The 26134-nt window shown below is 40.6% G+C and overlaps 1 protein-coding gene across 1 annotated transcript in view; it reads right to left on the bottom strand.

Moving 5' to 3' along the window:
* LOC131932798 (synapsin-like) overlaps nucleotides 1-18312 on the bottom strand; it is a gene marked incomplete at its 3' end in the record, with an annotated part of 33656 nt that extends 15344 nt beyond the window's left edge. Inside the window, exon 1 of the mRNA XM_059289711.1 lies at nucleotides 17861-18312. Within this exon, the coding sequence (XP_059145694.1) occupies nucleotides 17861-18108 (248 nt within the window). The remainder of the gene's footprint in view (nucleotides 1-17860) is intronic.
* Nucleotides 18313-26134: the final 7822 nt, after the last annotated feature.

Below are 26134 nucleotides of genomic sequence, written 5' to 3'. Positions count from 1 at the left end.
ACCCTTTCGAACCTGGCGGCCCAAAAGGGAATAAAAAGGGATAGTATGGTCAGTACTATGTCTAGCCGCCTTTACTTTCCCTTACGTAACTCAGGTATCCTTCAGAACTGAGTGGACTCAGGGTCGTGATACAATTCTAACCAGGGACCCGAACACGAGACTTTCAAGTTAGCAATCGAACGCTCCACCATTCGACCACGCCGTACCCAAAGTGAGGATAGGCTCATCTAATTTATTATTGATACCAAATTTATTTTTGTATAAGATTTTTTAAACTCCAGATTTGCTAATAAAAGAATATTTTATCATTTACATGTTTAATGCTACTTAGAACAATCTAGGGTGGGATTCTAGACAAGCTGATGTTCTTAAAGCTTTTTGTTCTTTTGTGTGGGGTGGGGGTGATAAGGAGAAGAGAAGAAGCGCACACTAATCTAATTCTTGAACGAACCCAATTTAACTTCAATGATAAAGCTAAATCTAATTATCCAGCCTGACCCACAGCCGGAAACTTAACCTAATTTTAAACCGTTCATTCAAGCCTAAAATCCTCGAAACTTATCGTAATTTAAAACCCTAATCCTAGTTTGATACTCAATCCTGTTCATAAACCCAACCCTAACCACGATAATGCAAAAAAAATAGCGATACCACATTAAACTTCGATTACCACAAACCACCATCCCAACCCTCATCACGAACCCAACCCTGATCACGAACAAAGTAAAAAGCGATACCGCAATTGACTTCGATTACTACTGGAGCAGGGGAAATAATTCTTATAATAACCACAAGACTGATTACAAGGTGGAGGGGGGGGGGGAAATCTCGACGATGACGTGACACAGAGAGCAGGCAGAAATACGTTAATCAGCTGTGATCATCTGACCTTCTCAACGTTTACCTGGCTAGGTTGGCGTGTACAGATTTTAAAAAAAAATCTTTTTTTTTTTTGCCACAGTGACACACGATCTGTACAATTCGAGAAGTTGAAATATATTTATTTTAAAATCCCAAATTAACGAAAGAAAAAAATAAAAAAATAACAAAGTTATATTCAAATCTGTCAGGACTTCATAATTGTATGGTCGGATTGGAGAGCATATGATAGCTACCCCAAATGTCACGAGTTTAGACCCTCAAGTAGATGCGACTCGTTAGCTGGGGACTATCATTCCATCTAAGAGAGACAACTCCAAAATCAAGCAACTGCTGATGAACGTATTGTTCTTGGTTGGACAAAAGCTATAGAACCAAATTTTAAAAAAAGGCTGAAGTTGATCCCTGATACTTAATTATGTTGGATGATATCACCTCCAATAATACAATTAAGAACGAAGATGAAGAAGTATTGTAACACGAAGACGCTGCATCTAATTATCAAGATAAAGTGCTTTTTTCCCTGCTTTTTTTTTTTTAAAATATTTGCGAGTCAAGACAGCATTTCTCAAACCAACTCTATTTGTCGAGGTTGTCTACAGCTCAGACCAATTCGTTCCATCATCCTTTAATTGCTTCACAATTGATCTTCCCCAAGTCACTGATGGACTTCCTATCAAATCAATTATAGCCCAGCCTGAAGCGAAATAAGTAGGTCGCATGTTACTATTTTATTTCGCGGTCATGAACAAGTCGATTAGACGTACACAAAACGTACACAAAACGTACACAAAACGTACACAAAACGTACACAAAATGTACATCTGCCGTCGTTGTCTGTTAGCTTCAGACATTACCGCGCAGCTAAGAGAAATTATCGTTATAGATCACTGACTAACTAATCTGCTAATGATGTACTGTGTACATGTATTGTGTACAGGTATTGTGTACAGGTATTGTGTACATGTATTGCGTACAGGTATTGTGTACAAGGGTGCTAACAGGTACAACAGAGTATTTTGTGTACAGGTGTACAATACTACAGCGTTACCGAACAGTATTGAGGCATCATTGTTGTACTAAGTAAATACTTTACCACCATACTTTGTTACAATAAGTCAGTACATGCCTTATTTCTGTACTACTTTATAATACGGAATATGACTTGGTTCAATACTGTTCTTACTCACAATACTCTTCCATTTTAACATTGTAGTACAATGTGCAGCCTTTAAAGAGCTAAAACCTCAGCTGTGGAAATACTGTTTCCGTCTTGTAATCGGCTAATTATTGTTATGCTTAATTTGGATGTAACGGTGACTGTAGAGCTATGCTTTTAATTAGTTACAGGGTTCGTTTTGTCATCGAGTGTTCCATTAAGGAATTAGAACCCACTCAATGGTCTACGCCCCTGCTAATGCTAGTCTGATAGTATTTTTTTCCTCTATGTTACACTTGTAAATTAATGAAGACTTACTTCACTCTAGTGGATGTTTTTTGTGTGTTTGTGTGTGCGTGTGTGTGAGCGTGGATGCAATTGAATGTGTGTGAGTAGGTGTGTGAGTCAACGTCTTTAAGTGTGTGTGTGTAAGTGAGTGAGTATGAATATGTGTGCATGAGTGAGTGTGTTTGTAATGTTAGTGAAAGTGTGTGTGTGTGTGAGTACGCGTGTGTTTGTGTCAATGTGCGTGAGTTCGTGTCTGCAAGAATTTGAGTGTTTGAGTGTGTGACTGTGTGTGTGACTGTAAGTACGTGTGTGTGGGAGTATGAGTGTTTATGTGTGTGTGAGCGTGTGTGTGTGCGTGCGATTGTGTGTGTGTTTGAATGTAAGTGAATGTGAGTGAGTACGTGTGTGTGTGTGAATGTGAGTGTCTAAGTGTGTGTGTGTGTGTGTTTGAATGTGAGTGAATGTGAGTGAGTACGTGTGTGTGAATGTGAGTGTCTAAGTGTGTGAGTGTTTGAATGTTAGTGAGTATGTGTGTTTGTGTTTGAACCGATCCTTGTTCCATCCACCGTTACCGCGACTGATCCGACGGAGGAAAACCTGCTTTAATTACTTGTGGGAACAAAGTCACGTGTTTACAAAACATCAGGAAGCGGCTCACGCTTGACAGGAGATCAATGGCGGCGGTTGGCAGTGGCGGGGTTGGAGGGGGGGGGGGGGTATCCAGGGGCGTAGCAAGGGTCATGGGGTCTGAAAGATGAGTTTAAACTTTAACTTGGTTCTTCTTCGGCATGACTTAACACCTCACAATTTATGGCACTCCGATATATATATATATATATATATATATATATATATATATATATATATATATATATATATATATATATATATATATGTAACTAGGGTGGGCCTAGTTACTAGTCACTATTGTTGAGAACGCGATAGTGCAGGTGTTGGACTGATAAGCCAACTGATAACGATCATAAAGCCACGGCGTAGTTTGGAAGGATACGACAAGCGCTGTCAACTTTGACACGACTTGGCTGACGAAACAGTGCAGATGTTATATTAAATCGGACTGTACGACAGAAGCGGCGTAATTAACATTCTGATGCAACGATTAGAATCGATTACGATTACGATTATGATAGAACCGAATACGACTACGGATACGAAGGGGATATAAGGAAGGCGACGGCTCAGTCTCTCGCTCTCTCTCGATCAGTCAGTCTGTGTGGCAGTATCAAGTTGGTTATATTGTGTTAAGAAGGACGATAGACATGTGTATTCAGTTATATGAAGACTAGTGAGGACTGTTGGGAGTCAGTTGATTCAAACTATTATTGTGAAGCATTCCTTTTGATTCATTATATTATTGTGAAGCATTTCTTTGATTCATGTAATAAAAGGATCAATAGCGAACCTGCATCTTCGAGTATCTATACTGTGGTCGATGTTGTGTAGAATGAGTGGTTAGACTCGGTAACATTTGGCGTTGTCGAGCAGAACTCGTTAACATTTGGCACTACAGGCAAATAGTCTCGTTACATATATATATATATATATATATATATATATATATATATATATATATATATATAAAACCTTTCACAACGTATCGAGCTATGTTTTATGTAACTATCATAGAAGATTTAAAAACAGGAAAAGATTTAGGTATGTCATAAGCATTCTGGACAGAGAGCATCATTATTTTATTTTGTTATGTAATATTTTTAAAAAATTTTTTTTTTTTTTTTTTTTTTTTTTTTTTTTTTGCCTCAGACATGTAATTTACAGCGTCAGTTGTGTGTGTTCGCTTTAGTATTACAGTTTTCATCACCGGCTTGTGAGGACTGATACAGATTTACAATAGTAATATTTCTTTCTTACTTGTAGCCTACTTTCATTCATTTAGGATGGTTTACTTATACATAGATCTAATACAAAACTTCTAAATATAAAAAATAAAATAAAAAATTTTGTTATATAATATTTTTTTTTAACATTTTGTACTAGTTTATTCAACATGTTTGTTGTAATACTGCAAAATTGTGGGGCATTGCTAATAGTGTACATGGGTGCATAGTGCGTTTTTATATCAATTTAATTTCTGTAATCTTACACCGTGATTTTACAGTATAGTATATATTATTAAAATATATTTACATTTATAAGAAACAAATAAACATGTTGTAGAATAAATAACACATAGTTATAGCTTATTATAAAGAAAAATTATATACTTTAATAAAATAAAACGGAAATACGTAATTAATTCAAACATTATATAGATTTGTAATAAATAGTTTTACTTATTTCCCCTACTTTTGATAATGACCTCTCTAACTACCTAAAACAATTGCGTATTTTCGGGGGTAATTATTATTGTACGAGAAAAATGGCCCGTTGAGGAAGGGTACAACGGGCGCTAGGCTGATAGTGCTGTCTCTTTTCTCTAAACTAAAACCAACCCACCCCCCCCACACACCACCCCCACCCCACCCCCACACACCACCCCCACCCCCACCCCCCACCACACACCACCCCCAACCCAACCCCTCAACCCCACACACCACCCCCACCCCCCACCACACACCACCCCCACCCCCACCCCTCACCCCCACACACCACCCCCCTCCACACACCGCCCCCCCCACCCCCCACCCCCCCCCCCCCCCCAAAAAAAAACATGTCTACCGTCCCATTCAACGAAATATAATTATATACTTTTTCCAGTGTCCGCCCCCTCCCAGAAAATTCTACCCCCGCCCCCGAAAATTTCAAGTGCCCCCACCCCTCTCCGGGGAGGAAAAAGTCTGAAAGAAGCACTGAAACCAACCCACCCCCCACACACCACCCCCCACCCCCCCACACACCACCCCCCCCACCCCCACCCCCCACACACACCACCCCCCCCCCACCCCTCCACCACCCCCCACCCCCAAAAAAAACATGTCTACCGTCCCATTCAACGAAATATAATTATATACTTTTTCCAGTGTCCGCCCCCTCCCAGAAAATTCTACCCCCGCCCCCGAAAATTTCAAGTACCCCCACCCCTCTCCGGGGAGGAAAAAGTCTGAAAGAAACACTGAAACAAACCCACACACCACCCCCCCCCCCCCCCCCCCCCCCCAAAAAAAAAACATGTCTACCGTCCCATTGCAAGAAAACCACTTTTTAGATTAGACACATTAATTAGGCGGTAATTTTATTATAGAGTATCGATGAGGAAATTTCTTTTGAGTTGTGGAGGGGGGGGGGGGGGGCTCAGACGTTCTTACGCGGGGGGTGGGGCTTCGCCCCTACCCGAAGAATTGTATGCAAGAAACTCTTCACGCAAACCATTTAGATTAGACAACATTTCCTTTTTTTCAATGTTTACGCGATAATCAATGACGTCATTTTACTGTGTGCACTTTCCGCCTTGAGATTATGTTCTACTCTACGCTAAATGTGTCGACGTCATATTTCGTTTTTCGAATTACTGTGCATGTTTTTATTTTGCTTGTGTTTTCTCTAGAGCGTTCTTGTCAGACAAAGCGTTCTTGTCAGACAGAGCGTTCTTGTCAGACAGCGAAACTATTAGTATTAATAATACATAATACTATTTGTATAAATATAATACTATACTATATGTAAAAATATAAAAATATTCATGTGTATATTAAATGTGTGTTTATATGCATATATATATATATATATATATATATATATATATATATATATATATATATGTGACCTAGGCTACTCGCAGCGCCAAATGTGACCCTGCTCGCAGCGCCAATTGTGACGAGCGAACATTTATCCTGCCGACAACGCCAATTGTAACGAGCCAACAGTTACCATGCTCGCAACGCCACATGTAATGAGACCTAATTGCCTGTAGTGCCACGTGTTAACGAGTTTAACCACTCATTCTAGACAACATTGACCACAGTATAGATACTCAAGATGCAGGTTCGCTATTGATCCTTTATTACATGAATCAAGAAATGCTTCATAATAACACAATAAATCAACAGGAATGCTTCTCAATAATAGTCTGAATCAACTGACCCCTAACAGTCCTTCACTAGGCTTTATATAACTGAATCCACATGTCTATAATCCTCCTTAACACAATACGGCTAACCCGTTCTATAACCGACTTGACATAGTCACACAGACTGACTGATCTAAGCGAGCGATGAAAGAGGCAAGAGCCTCGAAACGGGCAGAGAGCTCGCTGAAACGGGAAGAGAGCTCGCTGAAACGGGAAGAGAGAGAGAGAGTTCTGCCGTCCCCTCCTATTTATGCCTTGTATCCGTACTCGTCTCCGTACTTGTATTCCTCCGTAATCGATACTTGTACTCGATCTCCGACCACCAGTTGCGTAGTTCAAACGTACCGTCCGTAAAATAACAGCTGCATCCTATCCATCAAAGTTGACAGGCCGTCTGAATACCGTTTCCCAAAATAGCACGCGTTGGCTTTGAGGTTGTTATCAGCCCGACCCAATAAGCCACCTGTTATCGGTTGCATCAAACCAACACTGTGTCTCGGCTTCTCGTTCGTTATCATTTGTAACTGGTAGTTAGGCCTACCCCAGTTACATCCACCCCTGCTTTTTTTGTGTGTTTTCAACCACAAACAACGCCTGGCAGGTGCACTCCTCCAAAGTCAATCGCACAGTCGTAAAAAAATCTATTGTTCCACTCACTGTCCACGACGTTCCATTCGTATACGATTGACAGTTCTACCTATTTCACATATCGACTGTGTCTACATCATCTTCCTGAGACACAAAACAGTTCTAGAATTCACATCCACCCTTTCCATTTGGTGCCTTCACCAGTTCACTTCTATAGCTCTTTGAACAGTCTGTTTTCATACCAGCGCGACCATGAAAGAATTGATGGTTGCTGACAAAAAATTTCGTATTCCTTCTGTTCCTTAAACTTCTCCGCGGACCACTTATCTGATGGTCTACTGTCTCTCTGCTTCTGGAGGGACCGGGATCCTCATTGTTGCCGGTATCCTCCCCTTGCGTATCGCGGTTGTTCTGTTGATGGTGATATGGTTCCGGAATGGGTATGTGAATTTCCGTTATAACTTCCGGTTCCCTAATTGTCTTGGGTTTCTCTGTGTGTAATTGCTCTTCTTGCCTATTCCAATATTTCTTTAATTGAGCAATATTCGCCCACCGATCCGGTTTGGCGTGATCGATGGGTCTTATCTTAAAGGGGCCACCTGCTGCTTTAGGCATCTCCACGACTTGCCATATCTCCTGTCCCCAGAGATCGTGGATTTTGTTTCTGCCTAACGGGTGGCTACGCAGTAATACCCTGTCATTCAGTTTGAGTGGCGGGTCCTTCGTCTGTATCGGCGGTTCCCTTCGCCGAGATTCATGTTCTAGTCTTTCCTGTACTACCCTGTACATTTCTCTAATTCTTCTCATATGTTCATTCACATATTCCAGTGCGGTGTATGAGCCAGTCATACTCTCCCTTTTTCCTAGGAACAAATCAAGAGGGAGTCGAGCCTCCCGTCCGAACAGCAACATGTATGGCGTAAAGCCGGTTGTGGCATGGGGTGTGCAGTTGTATAGATATACCAACTCTGGGAGAAAATCAGGCCAACGTTTTTTCTGTTCAGGTTCTAGCGTACGCAGCAAATCATGCATGCTGCGGTTGAACCGTTCACACTGTCCGTTTCCTTTCGGATTAAATGTGGTTGTTCTGGATTTGTTGATCCCGTAGTGACTGCACAGTTGGTTAATTACTTCTGACTCAAAGGCCCTTCCTTGGTCAGAGTGTAATTGTCTTGGTATGCCATATTTGATGAACCAATGTTCTAATAAGACCTTTGCCACTGTTTTGGCAGTCTGATCTCGTGTGGGCACCGCCACAGTCCATTTGGTGAATACATCAGTCATTACCAACACATGTTCCGTCCCATCCGATGATTGCTCCAACGACGTAAAGTCCATCGCCACAATCTCTAGTGGTTTTGTCGCTAGTAGGTGTCCTGATGGCTGTCTCATTTTGACAACTGGCATTTTCGCATGCTGACACCTCACACAAGCCTCACAATGGCGTTTGACCTCCATTTCCATATTGGGCCAGTAACACCTCCGTCGTAATATTTTGTGCGTCCTGTCCTGACCCTGGTGTCCTGCCCTGTCATGTGCCAACCTTAGCACTTCTTCTCTTAACTGTCCAGGCACCACCACCTGGTGTATTGTGCCATCAATTTGGTCATGAATTCTCCGCATGAGAACACCATCCTTTATACTGAGACGGTTCCACTGACTCAGTATTTTCTTTGTTTCTCGACCAAATTGTTCTCTTTCCCTTCTTCCTGGGAATTTTTGTTCCTGGACGTATTTCAATAGCGGTTGTAAGCCACTATCCGTTCTCTGGGTATCTCTTATCTTTTTGTGATTAAGGCAAATAAAATCACTACTGTCCATATGTTCGGGTTCCGTGGATATGTGCTCCACCCCGGTCTGCCCGTTCTGCATCACTTGTACCCCATGAGGGATATCTGTTGACGCTCTGACCTCACATACTCCTGTCAGCGTTTCTTCCTCATCGCCCGGTCTCTCGTAAGGATTCCTTGATAACGCGTCAGCATTACCATTGGACTGCCCTGGGCGATATTTTCTCTCCAGGTCAAAGAGTGCCAATTCTGCTGCCCATCGCTGTTCGATGGATCCCAACTTTGCTGTAATTTGAAGTTCTTTTTCAATATCTGATACTTTTTCTAGTTTGCCAACACTGTTCTGTTGTCCACTATTTTTATTTACTTCTTCCGATAACAGACACTCTAAAGATGAACATTTCTCCTGTGCTTTTACTTTGCATGAACTTTTCCTATCCAGTTTCCTGGTTAGACTTTGAATTCCTTTATTAAGTCTACCAATTTTCTTCTTATCATCATTTTTCTCTACCAACAAATTGTTCACTTGAAACTTTTCAACATTCAAGTTCATTTCACAGTTCATTTTTTCCATTAGTTGTGTTTTGCCTTTCTTTTTCTCCCTACTGTGTTTCTGTGTCATTTTGTTTACCAAGTCATTACCTCGCCGCTCTGTAGCCTTGACCTGCCTTACAGAGGGCGATCGTTTCACCGGACAGTACCGTGCCATATGTCCGGGTTGTGAACAAGACAAACAAATTGGTCGACCGTCTGCCGTCCATTGGAGTGATGGCTTGGCAGGACGCGGCCGTCCAACCCGTCCCTGTTTTGTCCCGTTCTTTTCCTGATTCTCAGCTGTTGACCTGCTTTCCAACCACTTCAAGCGTTGGTCAACCTTCTCTAGGTGGGCCAACAGTTGAGCCATCATGGTCTCCATCGTGTCGGCCCCTGTGGGTGGGGATTGTCTCTGTTCAGGCACAGAGACTTTGTCCACCGAACAGTTCGATTGGTCCTCATCCTCGGACCTGCGGATCGCTGAGTTCCTGACCTGAAGGAAGGTCAACTGCTGGTCTCTGTGGACCTCCTCTTTCAACTCTCTCCTTAAGATCGGGGTTGCTGGCCCCTCGATGAAATGGTCCCTCAGTAGGCGTACATCAATGTCCGGTGATTTGCCCTTTACCAAATCAAAGGCCCTGTTCATCCTGTGTGAGTACTCCATCACACTCTCCGCCATTCTCTGCTTTAAGCCCACGAATCCCGATAGCAGTTGCACTCCCGACCGTCTCTCCCCAAAGGTCTCCATAATCAGATCCAGCACCTTATCTGGATCTGATTGGACGGTCCTATCGTGGCACTTAACCTCTGCCCTAACCGTTTCACCTATACTGCCCATCAGCAGTCTTAATCTTTCCTCTGGTGACATATGTCTCGAGGCCCAGGCCGCTTTGACCTCTTCACTGAACCTGTTGGTTAAAGTTGGATCTCCGTCCCCGTAAAATTTGTTAATATGGGACTCTCTGGGTAGGACCACTATATGGGTCTGCTTCTCGTCCAGAGTAGACATTTTCTTCCTTAAGTACTAAAAAAAAAGAGTTCTTTCTTACCGTGTGTGTATGAAAAATTTTTCCTCGTTCCTCAATTTTCACAGTTCCTGAATGTCCGAATTCACACACACACTAAACACAGTTATGCACAAGGTTGACTATAGGTGCCTAAATCGGCAAGTCTAGTTGAATTCATCCTGTCCGACGACGCCAAATGTGACCTAGGCTACTCGCAGCGCCAAATGTGACCCTGCTCGCAGCGCCAATTGTGACGAGCGAACATTTATCCTGCCGACAACGCCAATTGTAACGAGCCAACAGTTACCATGCTCGCAACGCCACATGTAATGAGACCTAATTGCCTGTAGTGCCACGTGTTAACGAGTTTAACCACTCATTCTAGACAACATTGACCACAGTATAGATACTCAAGATGCAGGTTCGCTATTGATCCTTTATTACATGAATCAAGAAATGCTTCATAATAACACAATAAATCAACAGGAATGCTTCTCAATAATAGTCTGAATCAACTGACCCCTAACAGTCCTTCACTAGGCTTTATATAAATGAATCCACATGTCTATAATCCTCCTTAACACAATTCGGCTAACCCGTTCTATAACCGACTTGACATAGTCACACAGACTGACTGATCTAAGCGAGCGATGAAAGAGGCAAGAGCCTCGAAACGGGCAGAGAGCTCGCTGAAACGGGAAGAGAGCTCGCTGAAACGGGAAGAGAGAGAGAGAGTTCTGCCGTCCCCTCCTATTTATGCCTTGTATCCGTACTCGTCTCCGTACTTGTATTCCTCCGTAATCGATACTTGTACTCGATCTCCGACCACCAGTTGCGTAGTTCAAACGTACCGTCCGTAAAATAACATCTGCATCCTATCCATCAAAGTTGACAGGCCGTCTGAATACCGTTTCCCAAAATAGCACGCGTTGGCTTTGAGGTTGTTATCAGCCCGACCCAATAAGCCACCTGTTATCGGTTGCATCAGACCAACACTGTGTCTCGGCTTCTCGTTCGTTATCATTTGTAACTGGTAGTTAGGCCTACCCCAGTTACATATATATATATATATATATATATATATATATATATATATATATATATATATATATATATATATATATATATATATATATATATATATATATATATGTGTGTGTGTATATTAAATGTGTTTATATATATATATATATATATATATATATATATATATATATATATATATATATATATATATATATATATATATATATATATATATCCCAGAGGGCAACATATATATCTTTATCTTTGCTGTGCTTATGTACCGCAACCTTAACAAACTTAAGACCAGCCGGGTATGACGACAATGTAATAATCTCTACACTCGGCGTGTAAGAAAAAAAAACAAGCTTTTAACAAAACAACGCACTTTTTGTTTAGCTTGTCAAGAAATGCGTTAGTTAATGAATTTTCCTAGCGTTTTACACAATTTCTTAGGAAACAAAATTTTTAAGAAGTTGTTTAAAAAAATCTGGTCTAAAAAATAACAAGCCACCTTGTTGATGAAAATTGAAAAACATTTTTTGTCGTTCGTTGCCTCAAGTTGCCAATATAATTTTCTTCTAACGGCAATTTTTAAATTAACAAAAAGAAAAATCTGTTTTATTGATAGTGTGTGTGGGGGTGTTTTTAAAAGAAGAAAAAAATTGGAATAATCTCTAAATAAACTGCTAATCTCTAAAGTAGGATTAATTTTGCGATTATTAATAACGAAATGTCAAGGTAACAAGAGCTATTTTAAAATGACGTACTTCCGTCTAGGTGTTCAATGACATGTCTTACAGCACCAACCAGCAGTGTTTCTTCCAGACTTTTTTTTCCGGGGGGGGGGGGGGGGGGGGGGGTACTTGAAAATTTTTGGGGGACGGGTGGACTAAAATTTCCGAGGTGGGGGGTGGTGGACACTGTCAAAAGTATATATTTTCTGAATAAATTCCATTTCGTTCGGGGGGGGGGGGGGGAGGGGGGTAGACTTTGGGGTGGGGGGGGGGGGAGGGGTGCGGTAGACTTTTTTTGGGGGCATCTATTCGAGGGGGCTCCCCGAAGCAAGTCTACCCCCCCCCCCCCCCAACGAAAGGGAATTTACATAGAAAACATACTTTTACCAGTGTCCGCCCCCCCCCCTCGGAAAATGGCGACCGCCATCCCGAAAATATCAAGTGTCCCCCCCCCCCCCCACACCGAAGAGATGCCTGGAAGATACTCTGCCAACCAGTTACATGACCATAGCGCCACAATAATGTGTGTGCACTTGAACCAGTAAGTTCTATTTTTACATTTTAGTACTGTTTGTATTGACATGGCATTACCCTCATGAAGGTCTGTGGTTCTTTTTAGCGTCGCTCACATCTGAGGCATGGTTTTTGTCAGCTTATTTGTTTTTTATTAACTTCAGTGGGGTTTTTTTTCTGCAGGTTGTTGTATTGCGCAATAAGAGATCAGGTGGACTGGGGCTATTTCTGTTAATGGATGTTTTGTTTCTTTGTTTGTAGCTCAGTGGTTCTTAGCCTTTTTTGGAAGTAACGAACCCCACTAGTTTAATAAGCGCATTCACCGAACCGTACTTAATAGTTCTAATGTCCGCACTGACTAAATCTGATCGTGAACCATAGTAGTCGGATGTGTGTCTAGACGTTCGTCGAACCCTTGAGACTGACTCGCCGAAATCCCTGGGGTTCGATCTAACCCAAGTTAAGAACCACTGTTGTAGGTGTAAAGTTAAGCACCCTGTACCTTGAACCCCTATCAAACAGACAGAAATGTCAATGTTATGTTCTTCCTAGATGATTGAGACATTTAATGAAGTCGGACGGTGTTGTGGTCTTGTGTAGTGGTCCAATGTTGTGGTCTAGTGTTGTGGTCTAGTGTTGTAGTCTAATGTTGTAGTATAATGTTGTGGTCTAGTGTTGTGGTCTAGTGTTGTGGTCTAGTGTTGTGGTCTAGTGTTGTAGTCTAATGTTGTGGTCTAGTGTTGTGGTCTAGTGTTGTGGTCTAGTGTTGTGGTCTAGTGTTGTAGTCTAATGTTGTGGTCTAGTGTTGTGGTCTAGTGTTGTGGTCTAGTGTTGTGGTCTGGTGTTGTGGTCTAGTGTTGTGGTCTAGTGTTGTAGTCTAGTGTTGTGGTCTAGTGTTGTGATCTAGTGTTATGGTCTAGTGTTGTGGTCTAGTGTTGTGGTCTAGTGTTATAGTCTAGTGTTGTGGTCTAGTGTTGTGGTCTAGTGTTGTAGTCTAGTGTTGTGGTCTAGTGTTATAGTCTAGTGTTGTGGTCTAGTGTTGTGGTCTAGTGTTGTAGTCTAGTGTTGTGGTCTAGTGTTGTGGTCTAGTGTTGTGGTTTAGTATTGTGATCTAGTGTTGTAGTCCAATGTTGTAGTTTTGTGGTCTAGTGTTGTGGTCTAGTGTTGTGGTCTAATGTTGTGGTCTAGTGTTGTGATCTAGTGTTGTAGTCTAGTGTTGTGGTCCAATGCTGTGGTCCAATGCTGTGGTCTAGTGTTGTGGTCTGGTGTTGTGGTCTGGTGTTGTGGTCTGGTGTTGTGGTCTGGTGTTGTGGTCTAGTATTGTGGTCTAGTATTGTGGTCTAGTATTGTGGTCCAGTGTTGTGTTCTAGTGTTGTGGTCTAATGGTGTGGTCTAGTGTTGTGATCTAGTGTTGTAGTCTAGTGTTGTGGTCTAGTGTTGTGGTCTAATGTTGTGGTCTAGTGTTGTGATCTAGTGTTGTAGTCTAGTGTTGTGGTCCAATGCTGTGGTCCAGTGTTGTGGTCCAATGTTGTGGTCCAGTGTTGCGGTCTTTTATTTTTCTCTTGCTTTTAATTTGTGCAAAAAGATTTAATTTTAATTTTGTAAAAAAAACAGCATATGCTGATTAGTCTTAAAAATTTTCTTATCTTTTGCTCACTAAAACTTAAAATTACCAAACTTAAACAGGGCCAGTACGTCCATCAGAACTTTTGAATCAAACAAAAATCAAAATATCCTTGAAAAATTATATTCTTAACAGTTCCGGTGTAGCCCAACATTTTTCCCCGGAATATTTTATCACGGCTTGAAGCGTAGATCGATCACTATACCGGTGAGAAAATCTCCATCACTCCCGGCTAGCGGATTTTTTCAGTTCCGTAATTTGTTCTTTAGTGAATAACTCTTGATCTTAAGGGGAATTTAGCAACACATTTTGTCGGGGTTTGGTATTAAATGTGTTGGTGATTGACGGGACTGTCAATTTGGGGTTGGGGGAGGGGATAGGAATAATAATTAATTGCTTTTAACAAGTGTCGAAGGTGACTTTAGTCTACAAACTAAAACATAACAGATGGTAAGCACTAAGTTCGTATACCCCAATGTTAAGGAGTTTTAATTCAAGAATAGCATCGACATTTTTGTTCCATGAACACCAAGACAAGTCCTCTCTTCCAGGTATTTCAAGGTGTGTTTCCGGCATCCCACCTGGCGCAGTGAAGATGCAGGTAAGGGTGACACACAGTGACGTCACAAGGCGGTTGCACCGGGTGACACCTAAACTAGTGACGCAGCTGGTTGCACAAGTGTTTTCCCGATCAGTTTGGTGCGTACCCTTTACAGTGTGTCACCGAACTGGTGATTGACGCAGGTTTTCCAGAATCGGGATACGAACGCTCTCTATTAAAATAATTAAAGGCATTATGTTCGAACCCTGAGGTTCAAACGATTTTATGACGACAAAAGCTTGTTGTCGCTACTATTAAAGGATTGAGGTTTACATACATAAATTTTTTTTACCTCGTGCGCTAGGGGAAAATCAAAAGGGGTTTAAAGTCAAATAGAAAACTGTCGTAGTAATATTGAGCTACACCTTCAACATTTGTAAGCTAATGTTGTAGGCTATTTGAGAAAAATAAATGTACATTACAATCGCCATATTACGTTTGCGGGTGTATACATACTATACATTCCAATTGTTATTTTAAGTATTCACTTACATGGGCTGTATTCGATCCTGTCAGCTTAAAAATATACAGCGCTTCCCCAAATATGCATTGTGAGCCCGAAACGTGAGTGGTATCAATATCTGGGGAAAGAGGGGGGGGGGGCAGATTATGCTTTTCTTTTGAAATGCCATGTTGACGACTGGATATGGTGGGAGAGAGCACTATTGCAAACATGAAAGTCCCGAGATCACAGGCAGATGAGGCGCATATATTAGCTGGAGAAAGCAACTCATCTGGGAGAGAAAACTCTAAAATCAAACAAATGCTGCCTTGTAGTTTGATGGACAAAAGCTATGAAAGCAAATCCAGAAATAAAAGCAGGCTGAAATCGGAGCCAACTGACCATACATTTCTGACACAGAATGCTTAATAGGTTTGCAGAAATCCCAACTAATTGTACAACGAAGAAGAGAAAGAAGAAGAGCAATAAATGTTGTACTATACTTTTAAATCAGAGAAGAAAGTAAAAAAATAGCTGATGTTGAGGGTAGAAAGTGATACAAGTGTGAGGCGCCTTGTGTTAGATAACTCTGATGTGAAATGGTCTATCGATTCGACTTGCACTAGATGATGGGGGGGGGGGGAGATCGTAACCAGGGACAGGGGACGGGACGAGTCTTCCCCTTCATTTCTCAGCCATCAATAACGTCTGGCACCATTTTCATTAAGTCTTCAGGAATCTTACGTACACAATATAATCCATGAAGTTGCAGAAAAGGAATATATTTTTTAAAACGTTAAACTCAATCATTATTTAATTTATAACGTTGATTACATCATTTCCCATAATTCATAGCTGGTAAAGAAGTAAGTTATCTTTTTTTTTTGTCGTTCTTGAATACTGGCCAGATTTTTCAGTAGTGTTCTGCCTGGGGGGATGTTGGGCATTTGTAAGGAAAGGAGAAGAAAAAAAAAATGATTTGCTGGAAACCAACCAGTTCGTATTGATCAACTCGGTTTTTTTTCACGTTTCCTTTCGGTTATTAGAAAAATTTTAAAAGCAAAAAATCCCATGAGTCCTTTATATTAAAACTTTTTTTTAAAAGTAGGCATACTAGTCAGCATGCAAGTAAACTATCTTGGGAAATTCCGGGCAGTTTTATATTAGTTTCATTATAAATTCTGATGTTTCTTGGACACAAATTAAGTCTTTTGAAAAATAAAATTAAACAGCTCCAAAATAATGAAAAGTGAATTATATTTAAATTAATTTCTTTATTTGAAATCTAATTTCTTCGTTTAGACAAAATCAGACTTTTGTCTAACGAGACTTTAATTTGTTCCATTGAAAAATTGCATTCATAGTTGTTTTGTTGTTGTTTTTTTTAGAGAAAAGGGGAAGACGTCAATTAGAAAACTCCATTAGAAAACCAGTAAATGGCGTGCGAGATCTAAATAGACCATTGAAGGAATTGATTTTCGCTTTCCCCGTTTTATTAGAGAACAACGAGTCTAGCTCTGAACAGATTCTTTATTAGGCGGTGATTGGGCAAGAATAATATTTGAATTTTAAAAAAGATGTTGAGTTCAGTACTGTATGTAGGAAGGGGTGGTGTGTGTGTGTGTGTGGGGGGGGGGGGTGGTGAGGTTGAAGCTAACATATAGGGCTTTGAAATTAGATTTTTTTTTCTTTAAGAGTAAGGGTTAGTTTAAGAGACATGTGATGAGTTTAACGTTAAGGTTCAGATTTAAACTTGGGCTGATTTCTTCAAGCGGTAACAGTTTGTCTATAATGCAGGTACAGTAGAGTTCATCTGTTACTTTGACCACGGCGTATGAAGGGTTTCTGTGATCAGCACTGTATCCAGCCGATTTTACTCACACCAACTCGACTTCAGTACGTCTCAGAGATCGACGGACAAGACTTTCGCATTAGTAGTCAAAGTTACTATCCTTAGACCACACCATACCGATAAATCTAAGGATTTCCCGTCTCAGATTCGAACTCTTCTAGCACTATAGTCACAAAGAGACGAAATCAACTCACTAAACATGAAAGTGTATCATGAAAAATACAAAGAGGTCAACTCTCCAAAGTGGCGGTGAAATAACAAAACAAAGAGGTCAATTCACCTCAGTTGCTGTGAGGTTATGAATCATAGAGATCAACTCACCACATTTGGTGATGAAATGATAAAACACAGAGATCAACTGACAACATGATGTAGTGAATCATGTCTTTAAATAAACAACAGAGATCAACTCACCTCAGGGATGAAAATCAGAAAACAAAGAGATCAACTCATAACAATGGTGGTAAAATCATAACAAAAGAGATCAACCGTCCACACAAGGTAGTGAATCGTGTCTTAAAAAAAGTAGCAGAGATCAACTCACCTCAGGGATGATGTAATCAGAAAACAAAGAGACCAACTCATAACAATGGCGGTGAAGTCATGAAACATAAAGATCAACTGTCAACAAAGGTAATGAATCACGTCTAACAACAAAACAACAACATTAGATCAACTCACCACAATGGTGGTAAAATCATAACTAAAGAGATCAGCCGACAACACAAGATAGTGAATCACGTCTAAAAAAAAATTAAAACAACAGAGATCAACTCACCAGTCCGTGTGCTCATCATCGATGACCAACAGCGTCTTACACCTGTCCTTGTTGATGGCCGGCTTGGCCGTGGAGGAGAAGAACCTTTGTCCGATGTTGGCCGCGCTCGAACTCTTGGACGGGGAGTTGGGCGCGCTGGGGCTGGGGCCCTTCTTGAAGTTGAGGGGCCCCACATGCGGGGGCTCCTCCTTCTCGTTGGCCTCGCCCTGGAGGTCCCCGGACGAGAACCGGCGTCGCAGGAAATTCATCCCGGACCCGAAGGAATCTTTGAAGTTTGAGAACGAAATTTTGGCGATGGGGAGGGTAGCGGCGCACTTTGCGGAAATGGAGACGAAAAGATACTGAAAATAAGAGATGGGGTCTGTGGGGTCGGGCGCCTGAATTGTGGCGGTTGGGGTGGGCACCGGTACGGGACCTGATCTGAGACCCCCACAGCTGGGTCTCTGTTGGTTATTTTGTTGTTAAAATAAGTCTGTTATTGTTTTTTTTCTGTTTTCTTATCTGAAGGTAATGAAATCCAACATGCTGGAAAGCTTTGTGTTCTTGTTTTATGTAATCAACACGTTTAAACTCTGAAGTAGTCTTTCTTACTTTACTCCATTTGTAATCAATAAATATAATCCAATGAAATTTGATTTTTTGTTATAAAATAAAGGGCTATAATTGTATTTTTTAGCTCTTTTTGCCTCCCTTTACATCATCGTCTCCAAGTTCGGAGAGCAGAAAATATCAATTTGAATAAATTTCAGTATGGTAGTCTGCAATTTTCGTCAATATGCAGAACTTCCTTTCTGAGTTACACCGCCTTTCTCCTCTGTATGGATTCTCTCCCTCCAGATGCAGATTATTTACTGATATGCAGAGAAAAGGAAACTTGGCAAGCTGTTCTGGCCAGTTTTGTACAACTTCCGACCAAATTTTTTATTTCTGACGTTGCAGTTTTTTTTCCTGCCTAAAATATGGCAGAGACCATCAATTCAAAGAACATCAATTCTGCTCATTCGTTTCCGGTTTTCCCCCCACGTGACTCAATAATCACCACTATGCTGCAATTATTTCTTTCGTCACATGCATTCTGGGGGGAAAAAAATAAACATGTTAATTAAAGCCGAATTAGAATTCAAATAAGAGTCTCGCATGCATGTTAAGTTTATTTTTTGTCCTAAAATTGATGTGTTTGTATTTTTTTCATTTCAAAATATCGATATAAATACATACATACATACATACATACACACACATATATATATATATATATATATATATATATATATATATATATATATATATATATATATATATAGTTTTGCAGTCGAAATGTAGACAGAAAAATGTAACTTTGTAAATGTAATGCCATTTATTTGTGTTATTACATGTTATTCTGTGCAGTGTTTCTTTCAGACTTTTTTCTCTGGTGGGGTGGGGGGGGGCGGACTCAATTTTGTTAGGGGGCAGATACTGGTAAAAGTATATATTTTCTATACAAATTCTATTTCGTTTGGGGAGGGGGAGGGGGGCTAAGCCCCGAAGAACATCTCATTCCCCTGAAGGGATGCCTGAAAGAAACTCTGATTCTGTCAGTCAACCACTCCTATCCGTCGCTCTGATCCGCCTCTGTTATCTGCCCTCTTATCTGCCTCCCTCTCGTCCTTGGGATTTATAGCCCAAATAAAACATCAAGAAAATCAAATAATTACCAGACAAAACTTTCGGCTGCTATGGTAACGCGGTAATATCGGTAGCGATTTTTTTTCTGGCTCTCTCTCACTGTCTCTTTTTCTTCAAGTTTCTCTTTCGGGTAACTTAATCGTTGAGAGATCGATTTTAAAATTGTAAGGAACAGACCCGTAGGTTTATTTTTGTTTTGTTTTCACGAGTGTACTGCTGTTTGACCCCTGACATTTTGACTAAATAACACACGTTTCTGTTCCTAGTAGACAGTAGTTTTGTATAGCACACACCAGCATATAGAAAAGTATATTATATGTATATTTATAACCATTTATATATAGGCCTATATATAATATAACTAATGTGTGTATGGGTATATAAATTAATATACATTTTCATAGTGTTTAAATTTTATTTTTCTTAGCGATTTTGTTTTTTGTTTTTATTGTACAATATTTATTTGAAGACGTTATTTGACTAGGTTTATCGCCGGTGTTCAGAAAATAAATTGCAGTAACGGACAAGTTTTTTTCTCTTTTAAAGAAACTAAATATCAGAAATCTAATTAGAAGTTAATTGAGAAGTTATACGGGTGTGGAAGCGGGGGGGGGGGGGGGGGGGGTAAATATACATCATTTAAAAAAAAAAATACACGTATAAAAAATGTTAGAAATTTAGACATGTTATGATAGAATAGTAGCAATGCTATCACTCTGGAATTTAAAAACCCTCCTCTCCATAAAACTGTACACAATCTATAAAACAAACAGCTCTGAAAAAGTTAATGCGAGGCAGTGTAGTACTACTAGCACGGAGAAAAAAAAATGTGTCAATAATCGTTCTATTAACTGCACCCCACAAAGGGAGAGAACTAAACGAAGATGTATTCGTGGTTCCCTCCCCTGCGGCCTGCATTTGAGAACGGTTAAAAAGTTGTCTACTTAAAAGCTGCTTAAATGCGTCAACACGACAGAGTCGCAGTAAATTGATGTCTATTGTCTCGACTTGTGTGGGTACTAAAAAACACGTGCGTGATTTCATGGCTTGCGGAGATTAACCTTTTCGTGAACTCTTTCGGGGAAAAAAATCACGTAATTTGTATCACTACGGGCAAACGGCTTTCGGGCAAGTGGCATTCGGACATTTGTCGCATTCGGGCAAGTGTCCATTCGGGCATTTGTCGCATTCGGGCAAGTGTCCATTCGGGCATTTGTCGCATTCGGGCAAGTGTCCATTCGGGCGTTTGTCGCATTCGGGCAAGTGTCCATTCGGGCATTTGTCGCATTCGGGCAAGTGTCCATTCGGGCGTTTGTCGCATTCGGGCAAGTGTCCATTCGGGCATTTGTCGCAAGTGTCCATTCGGGAAATCGGCCTTCGGGCAAACGGCATTCGGGCAAGTGTCTTTCGGGAAAACGTCCGGCTCCCGCAAGAAACAGATGTTTTGACTTCAGTCAAGCTTGTAAAAATATGTTGCGTGATTTATATTTGGGGCACATGAATATAACGTGCAAATCACGTAGAAAAAGGTTGTAGCGTCTATGGAGGTGGGGGGGGGGGGGAGGCGACAGACAGATATTGTCGACAACTAGCAGCGCGTGTGGGTGGAGAGGGGGCGGGGAGCTAAGAAATGTGAGATTCTGTCATTCTGGAAAATAAAAGTGTCAGAGTTATGGGTATTTGATGAGGTGAGGGGGAGGGGTTGAGTCTTGTGACGTAATACTAGTCGGCTGGCGTTTTGTGACGTGTGATACAGTGTTGGAGGATGGGGAACGGTTAGTGTCGTGAGATCAGAAAAGTTGACTGTCGTGAGACCGGAAATATGATTGCCGTGAGACGGAAAGTTGACCATTATAAGACCGGAAAGCGGAAAGTTGACTGCCGTGGGATTCAAAGTTGACTGCCGTGAGACAGGAAAGTTGACTGCCGTGAGACCGGAAAGTTAACTGTCGTGAGACTAGGAAAGATGGCTACCGTGAGACCGGAAAGATGGCTACCGTGAGACCGGAAAGTTGACTGCCGTGAGACCGGAAAGTTGACTGCAGTGAGACCTAAAAGTTGACTGTGTGGGACCGGAATTTGACTGTATCTATATCGGAAAGATGACTACCATGAGACCATCCCAAAATTAAATTAGCCATGCTAATGTTACAAAATAAACATTCAATGCTTGCAACTCATTACGGAGATATTCTATGACGTTGTATCACGCGGGAGGTCGTTGTTTTATGGAAACTTGTATTAGCATAACCTGATCAGAGCCGACAGCATCTGGTTGTGGATGTTTAGTTGTAAATTATTCACAATAAGTAGCGGATATCAGCCTAATTGTTTCACTAGGAGACAAAATCTATGGCGCTTTGTTATTCACGATCTAAACAACCAAGCTAGATAACTAAATGATCTCATAGAGAGAAAAACTTCAATTTTAAGAAATCTAGTTGAGCTGATTAAATTTTTTTTTCAAGTTAGGTAATTCTGAAAGTACAGTTACCCGTCGAAGCTGAGGGTTGATGGAGCAGGTGAAGCAGAGTTCACCTGTTTCTGTTTCCGTGTTCTCGGCATGTGAAGTGATAGTGTGGTTAACACATTGCAGTTCTGGACGTAGGGATGTAAAAGGTACGCGATTCCCTTCCCTTAGACTTAAAATACAGCCTGGCCTCTATGACAAAATACATTCTCAAAACAATAATGTCCAGTTTGTATGTAAATAAACTATTCACAGAATAATTACAATCAGCCTAAATCTCACTGAGAAACATAATTTGTCTGTTTTATTTTTATTCAGCATGATTGGAATTCACTGCGGAGATATATGAGCTAAGTGAGATAAAAAGATGGAATTCACTGCGGAGTTCTATGAGCTAAATGAGATAAAGATATGTTAAGGACAATAAATGTATTAATTGGAGAATATGTAGAGAAGTTATTGGGATGAGTAGTTAAATTCGACGGACACAGAGGCTTGTTGTAGAACTCCAAATATTCGAACTATAACAAGCTGTTGTGATTAAAATTTGTTAACTATCAATTTTTTCTTACTCATAGCTGCTTGTCCATAAAGGGATCGTCTTGAGAGGATTCGTATTTTGTTACGATATGTTATGACGGGGGGAGGGGGGGGCGGTTTAAAAATACTACGTAAAACCTTTAAATAATTTTTAAAACTGAATTTTCGAAGTTATTTCCCACTAAGTTTGCGTATAAATTTGTAACAAAAATTGATTAATATACCTTATCTTGACCGTATGTAAGACATAATTACCTGTTTTAAAAAAGAAAACTCGCTTAAGGGTGGGAGGTGTAGGTTGAAGTTACATTAGTGGGGGGGGGGGGCTGACTGTACCAAAGTGGGACTATAGAAGGGGGCGGAGTCTAAATCGGCAAAAGACTGACATCAATCATCAACGGCTCTAAAGAAACTGGCGGTTGTTTGTTTTTTTCTTAGAACAAATCAAAAGTGAATCTATCGAGAAGTTGGAAAAATCAAGAAACTAGATTGAATAAAAGAAAAAGAAATTGTTTGTTGTCACCAGTGTAAAGTTGCAAGTTTTGTGCTTTATACAAACTCGATTTCTTCGCTCGATCACATCTTGTGTAAACAGAGCCGTCCAACCTACGTACATACAGAAATGTCCCTCAATCGGATGATAAAAACCATTTTCTTTGGAAGAGAAACGCGATAATGGGACAACTGACGTTGCATTCAGTTTCGGAAAATTGAAATCCGTTTTTCAAAGACGCATTACAAAACAAAACAAGAAAACAACATAAACACATCTTTACAGAAATAGATGAATGGATACAAAATTTGCTGAAGAATGAACAATGGATGTATTGTCAATCTTTGTTTGTCAATACACAAAATGTTCATTCGTGCTGCTCAGCAAGTTGATAAGACATTACAATATGAATGGCCTCATGTATAACTAGGATCTATGTGGCTTAGGAAATGATATACGGGTATTTGAATGGAAGAGATGTTTCTCTTTTTGTTAGCTTTAAGAAAATATCAATTAATAGATAAATACTTGTGAGTATACGTGCTTTGAAGTAGTGTCTAAAATTTTAAGTGTAAGATGTAAATTGTAGCTTTCGCCCTGTCAATTATTTTAGCTTAATTAATAAAGACAATAGCTCGCTACTGAAAGGTTTACCCACCGCTGGTTAAGATTAATCTCGCTCTATATATCTGTGTGTGTGTGTGTGTGTGTGTCTGTCTGTCTATCTATCCAGCTGTGTGTGTTTCAGCATATCTTTTTATCTGTCAGTCTCTGCATACTTATCTGTATCAGCAGCAGATCTGTTTTTCTGCATATCTATTTATCTGTCAGTCTCTGCATACCTATCTGTATCAGCAGCAGATCTGTTTTTCTGCATATCTATTTATCTGTCAGTCTCTGCATACCTATCTGTATCAGCAGCAGATCTGTTTTTCTGCATATCTATTTATCTGTCAGTCTCTGCTTACCTATCTGTATCAGAAGGAGTGGACTGGACCGGAAAAATTCCGTGTGTCCACAGATAAAAAGTTCGAGCGCCACCCCCCCTCCAGGAACGGTACTGTACTAAGCCTATTAGTACTTTAATTTAAAAAAAAAAACAAATAATTTGTCGCGTAAATTTCCATCAAGCTGATGAGTATCATCACGCTATGATGGGGAATAAATGCACAATGAAAGTTTGAATCTGGGGTTGGGGGCCCCTTTTACAAGCTCCAGAGTCTCTTTGACACAGCCAGTCAACCACTTTGTATCAGTGTGTATCAGTGTGTATCAGTGTGTATCAGTGTGTATCAGTGTGTATCAGTGTGTATCAGTGTGTATCAGTGTGTATCAGTGTGTATCAGTGTGTATCAGTGTGTATCTATTGTGTATCAGTGTGTATCAGTGTGTATCAGTGTGTATCCGTGTGTATCCGTGTGTATCAGTGTGTATTAGTCTATCTCTGTATCTCGTTATCTGTCTGACTGCCTTTTTATCTGTAAGTCGATCTGCTGATCCATCGATCTGCCTGTACACCCATCTATCTATCTACATCTCTGTCTCAACTCTATCTGTCACCCCATCCCCCCCCCCATTCTATTTATTTCCATGACCTCTCACATCAAATTTACATAAAGGCCAGACAGCATGTTCAATGCATATTTAGCTGAAATAACCTTTTTAATGAGATGGCATTTATTGCCTATGTTTAAATATCTTGGACGGGCAAAATATTCCCGCGGGTATTGTTTTCCCCCTAATTTTATTTGTCGTTAAATTCTGCAACTCCGCATTCTAGTGCTTAGCAAGATGGGGGGTAGCAGTGGATTAGGGGTGGGGGGACGGGGGGGGGGGGGGTTGAGTATCGATTCTTAAAGCGAATAAGATCTCGTTTCTCAAAATTTGTACATGTTTCGTCAATTAGATTTTCCGCTAGATAAGGTCGAGCTTGTAACGAGGAAATTATTTAATTTTAAAACTTGGTTTAGCTCAAGGGTGGGCAACATTTATTTTTCAAAAGAGGCATGTTATGTTTTTACATAACAACAATATTTGGGAGCCGCACTCAGCGTAATATTTCATTACATGGACTAATAGCAGAAACTGCAGCTGATCACCACAACTGGTTTATTGAAATCCGTTTACTATAAACTTGAGCTTTTCCTTATATGATGAAGGAGTGGATGTTGGTAGGAACTAGGCAAATTAGAGGGTTACCCGGGGTTCTCAGAGACTTACATCTGAATTTGTTTTCAAAACTACCGCCCCCCCCCCTCCCACTCTATCCGCCATTGGCGTGATATGGTTCAGTGTAGTTATTGTTGTACTGTAGTGTTGGGCTGTTAGGATATTGTTGTATGTTTATAGTTGGTGTTACATAATGCAGTCACATGATACTGTATAGTCACGGATGTCGTAGCAACATGATACCGTAGAGTCACGTGAACCTGTATTCACATAATACTGCAGTCACGTGATGTTGTAGTCACATGATACTGTAGTCAAGTGTTGCTGTAGTCACGTGATACTGTAGTCACATGATTCTGTAGTCACATGATTCTGCAGTCACATGATACTGTAGTCACATGATACTGTAGTCACATGATTCTGTAGTCACATGATACTGTAGTCACGTGATGTTGTAGTTACATGATACTGTAGTCACATGATACTGTAGTCACATGATACTGTAGTCAAGAAATGTTGTCGTCACGTGATACTGCAGTCACGTGATGTTTTAGTCACATGATACCATAGACACTCTTGATGGTGTAGTCACCTGTTAGGTAGTTGCTGTACAGTAGTCTCAGGGTTAGAATGCCGTGACAGACAACGCTAAATCTGACTGTCATGTTCTTGTGCATTTCAGCCTGCACCTCTGGCCTCTCTTTAAAAAGTTAATTAGCTTAATACCTGCACCTGCCTTAAAGAACTTAATTAGCCTGATATCTAAAGATCGATTATCGGATACCTCCCCTCCACCCCTCTATAACCCCCACATACACACACTCCAAAATTGATCGGCCATTGCGTGATTGATGTCCCAGCTTCACTAAGTTACAAAAAGGGTCGGGGTAGGGGGGGGGGGAGGGGATGAAGGGGTGGGTTAGAATAAAAGCCT

This window comes from Physella acuta, unplaced genomic scaffold (assembly GCF_028476545.2).
Source record: "Physella acuta isolate Inbredline_101_S28 unplaced genomic scaffold, ASM2847654v3 ptg002284l, whole genome shotgun sequence".
Classification (NCBI taxonomy): domain Eukaryota; kingdom Metazoa; phylum Mollusca; class Gastropoda; family Physidae; genus Physella; species Physella acuta.
The sequence above is the reverse complement of the archived record's forward strand: the minus strand, read 5'-3'. Positions and strand labels throughout refer to the sequence as shown.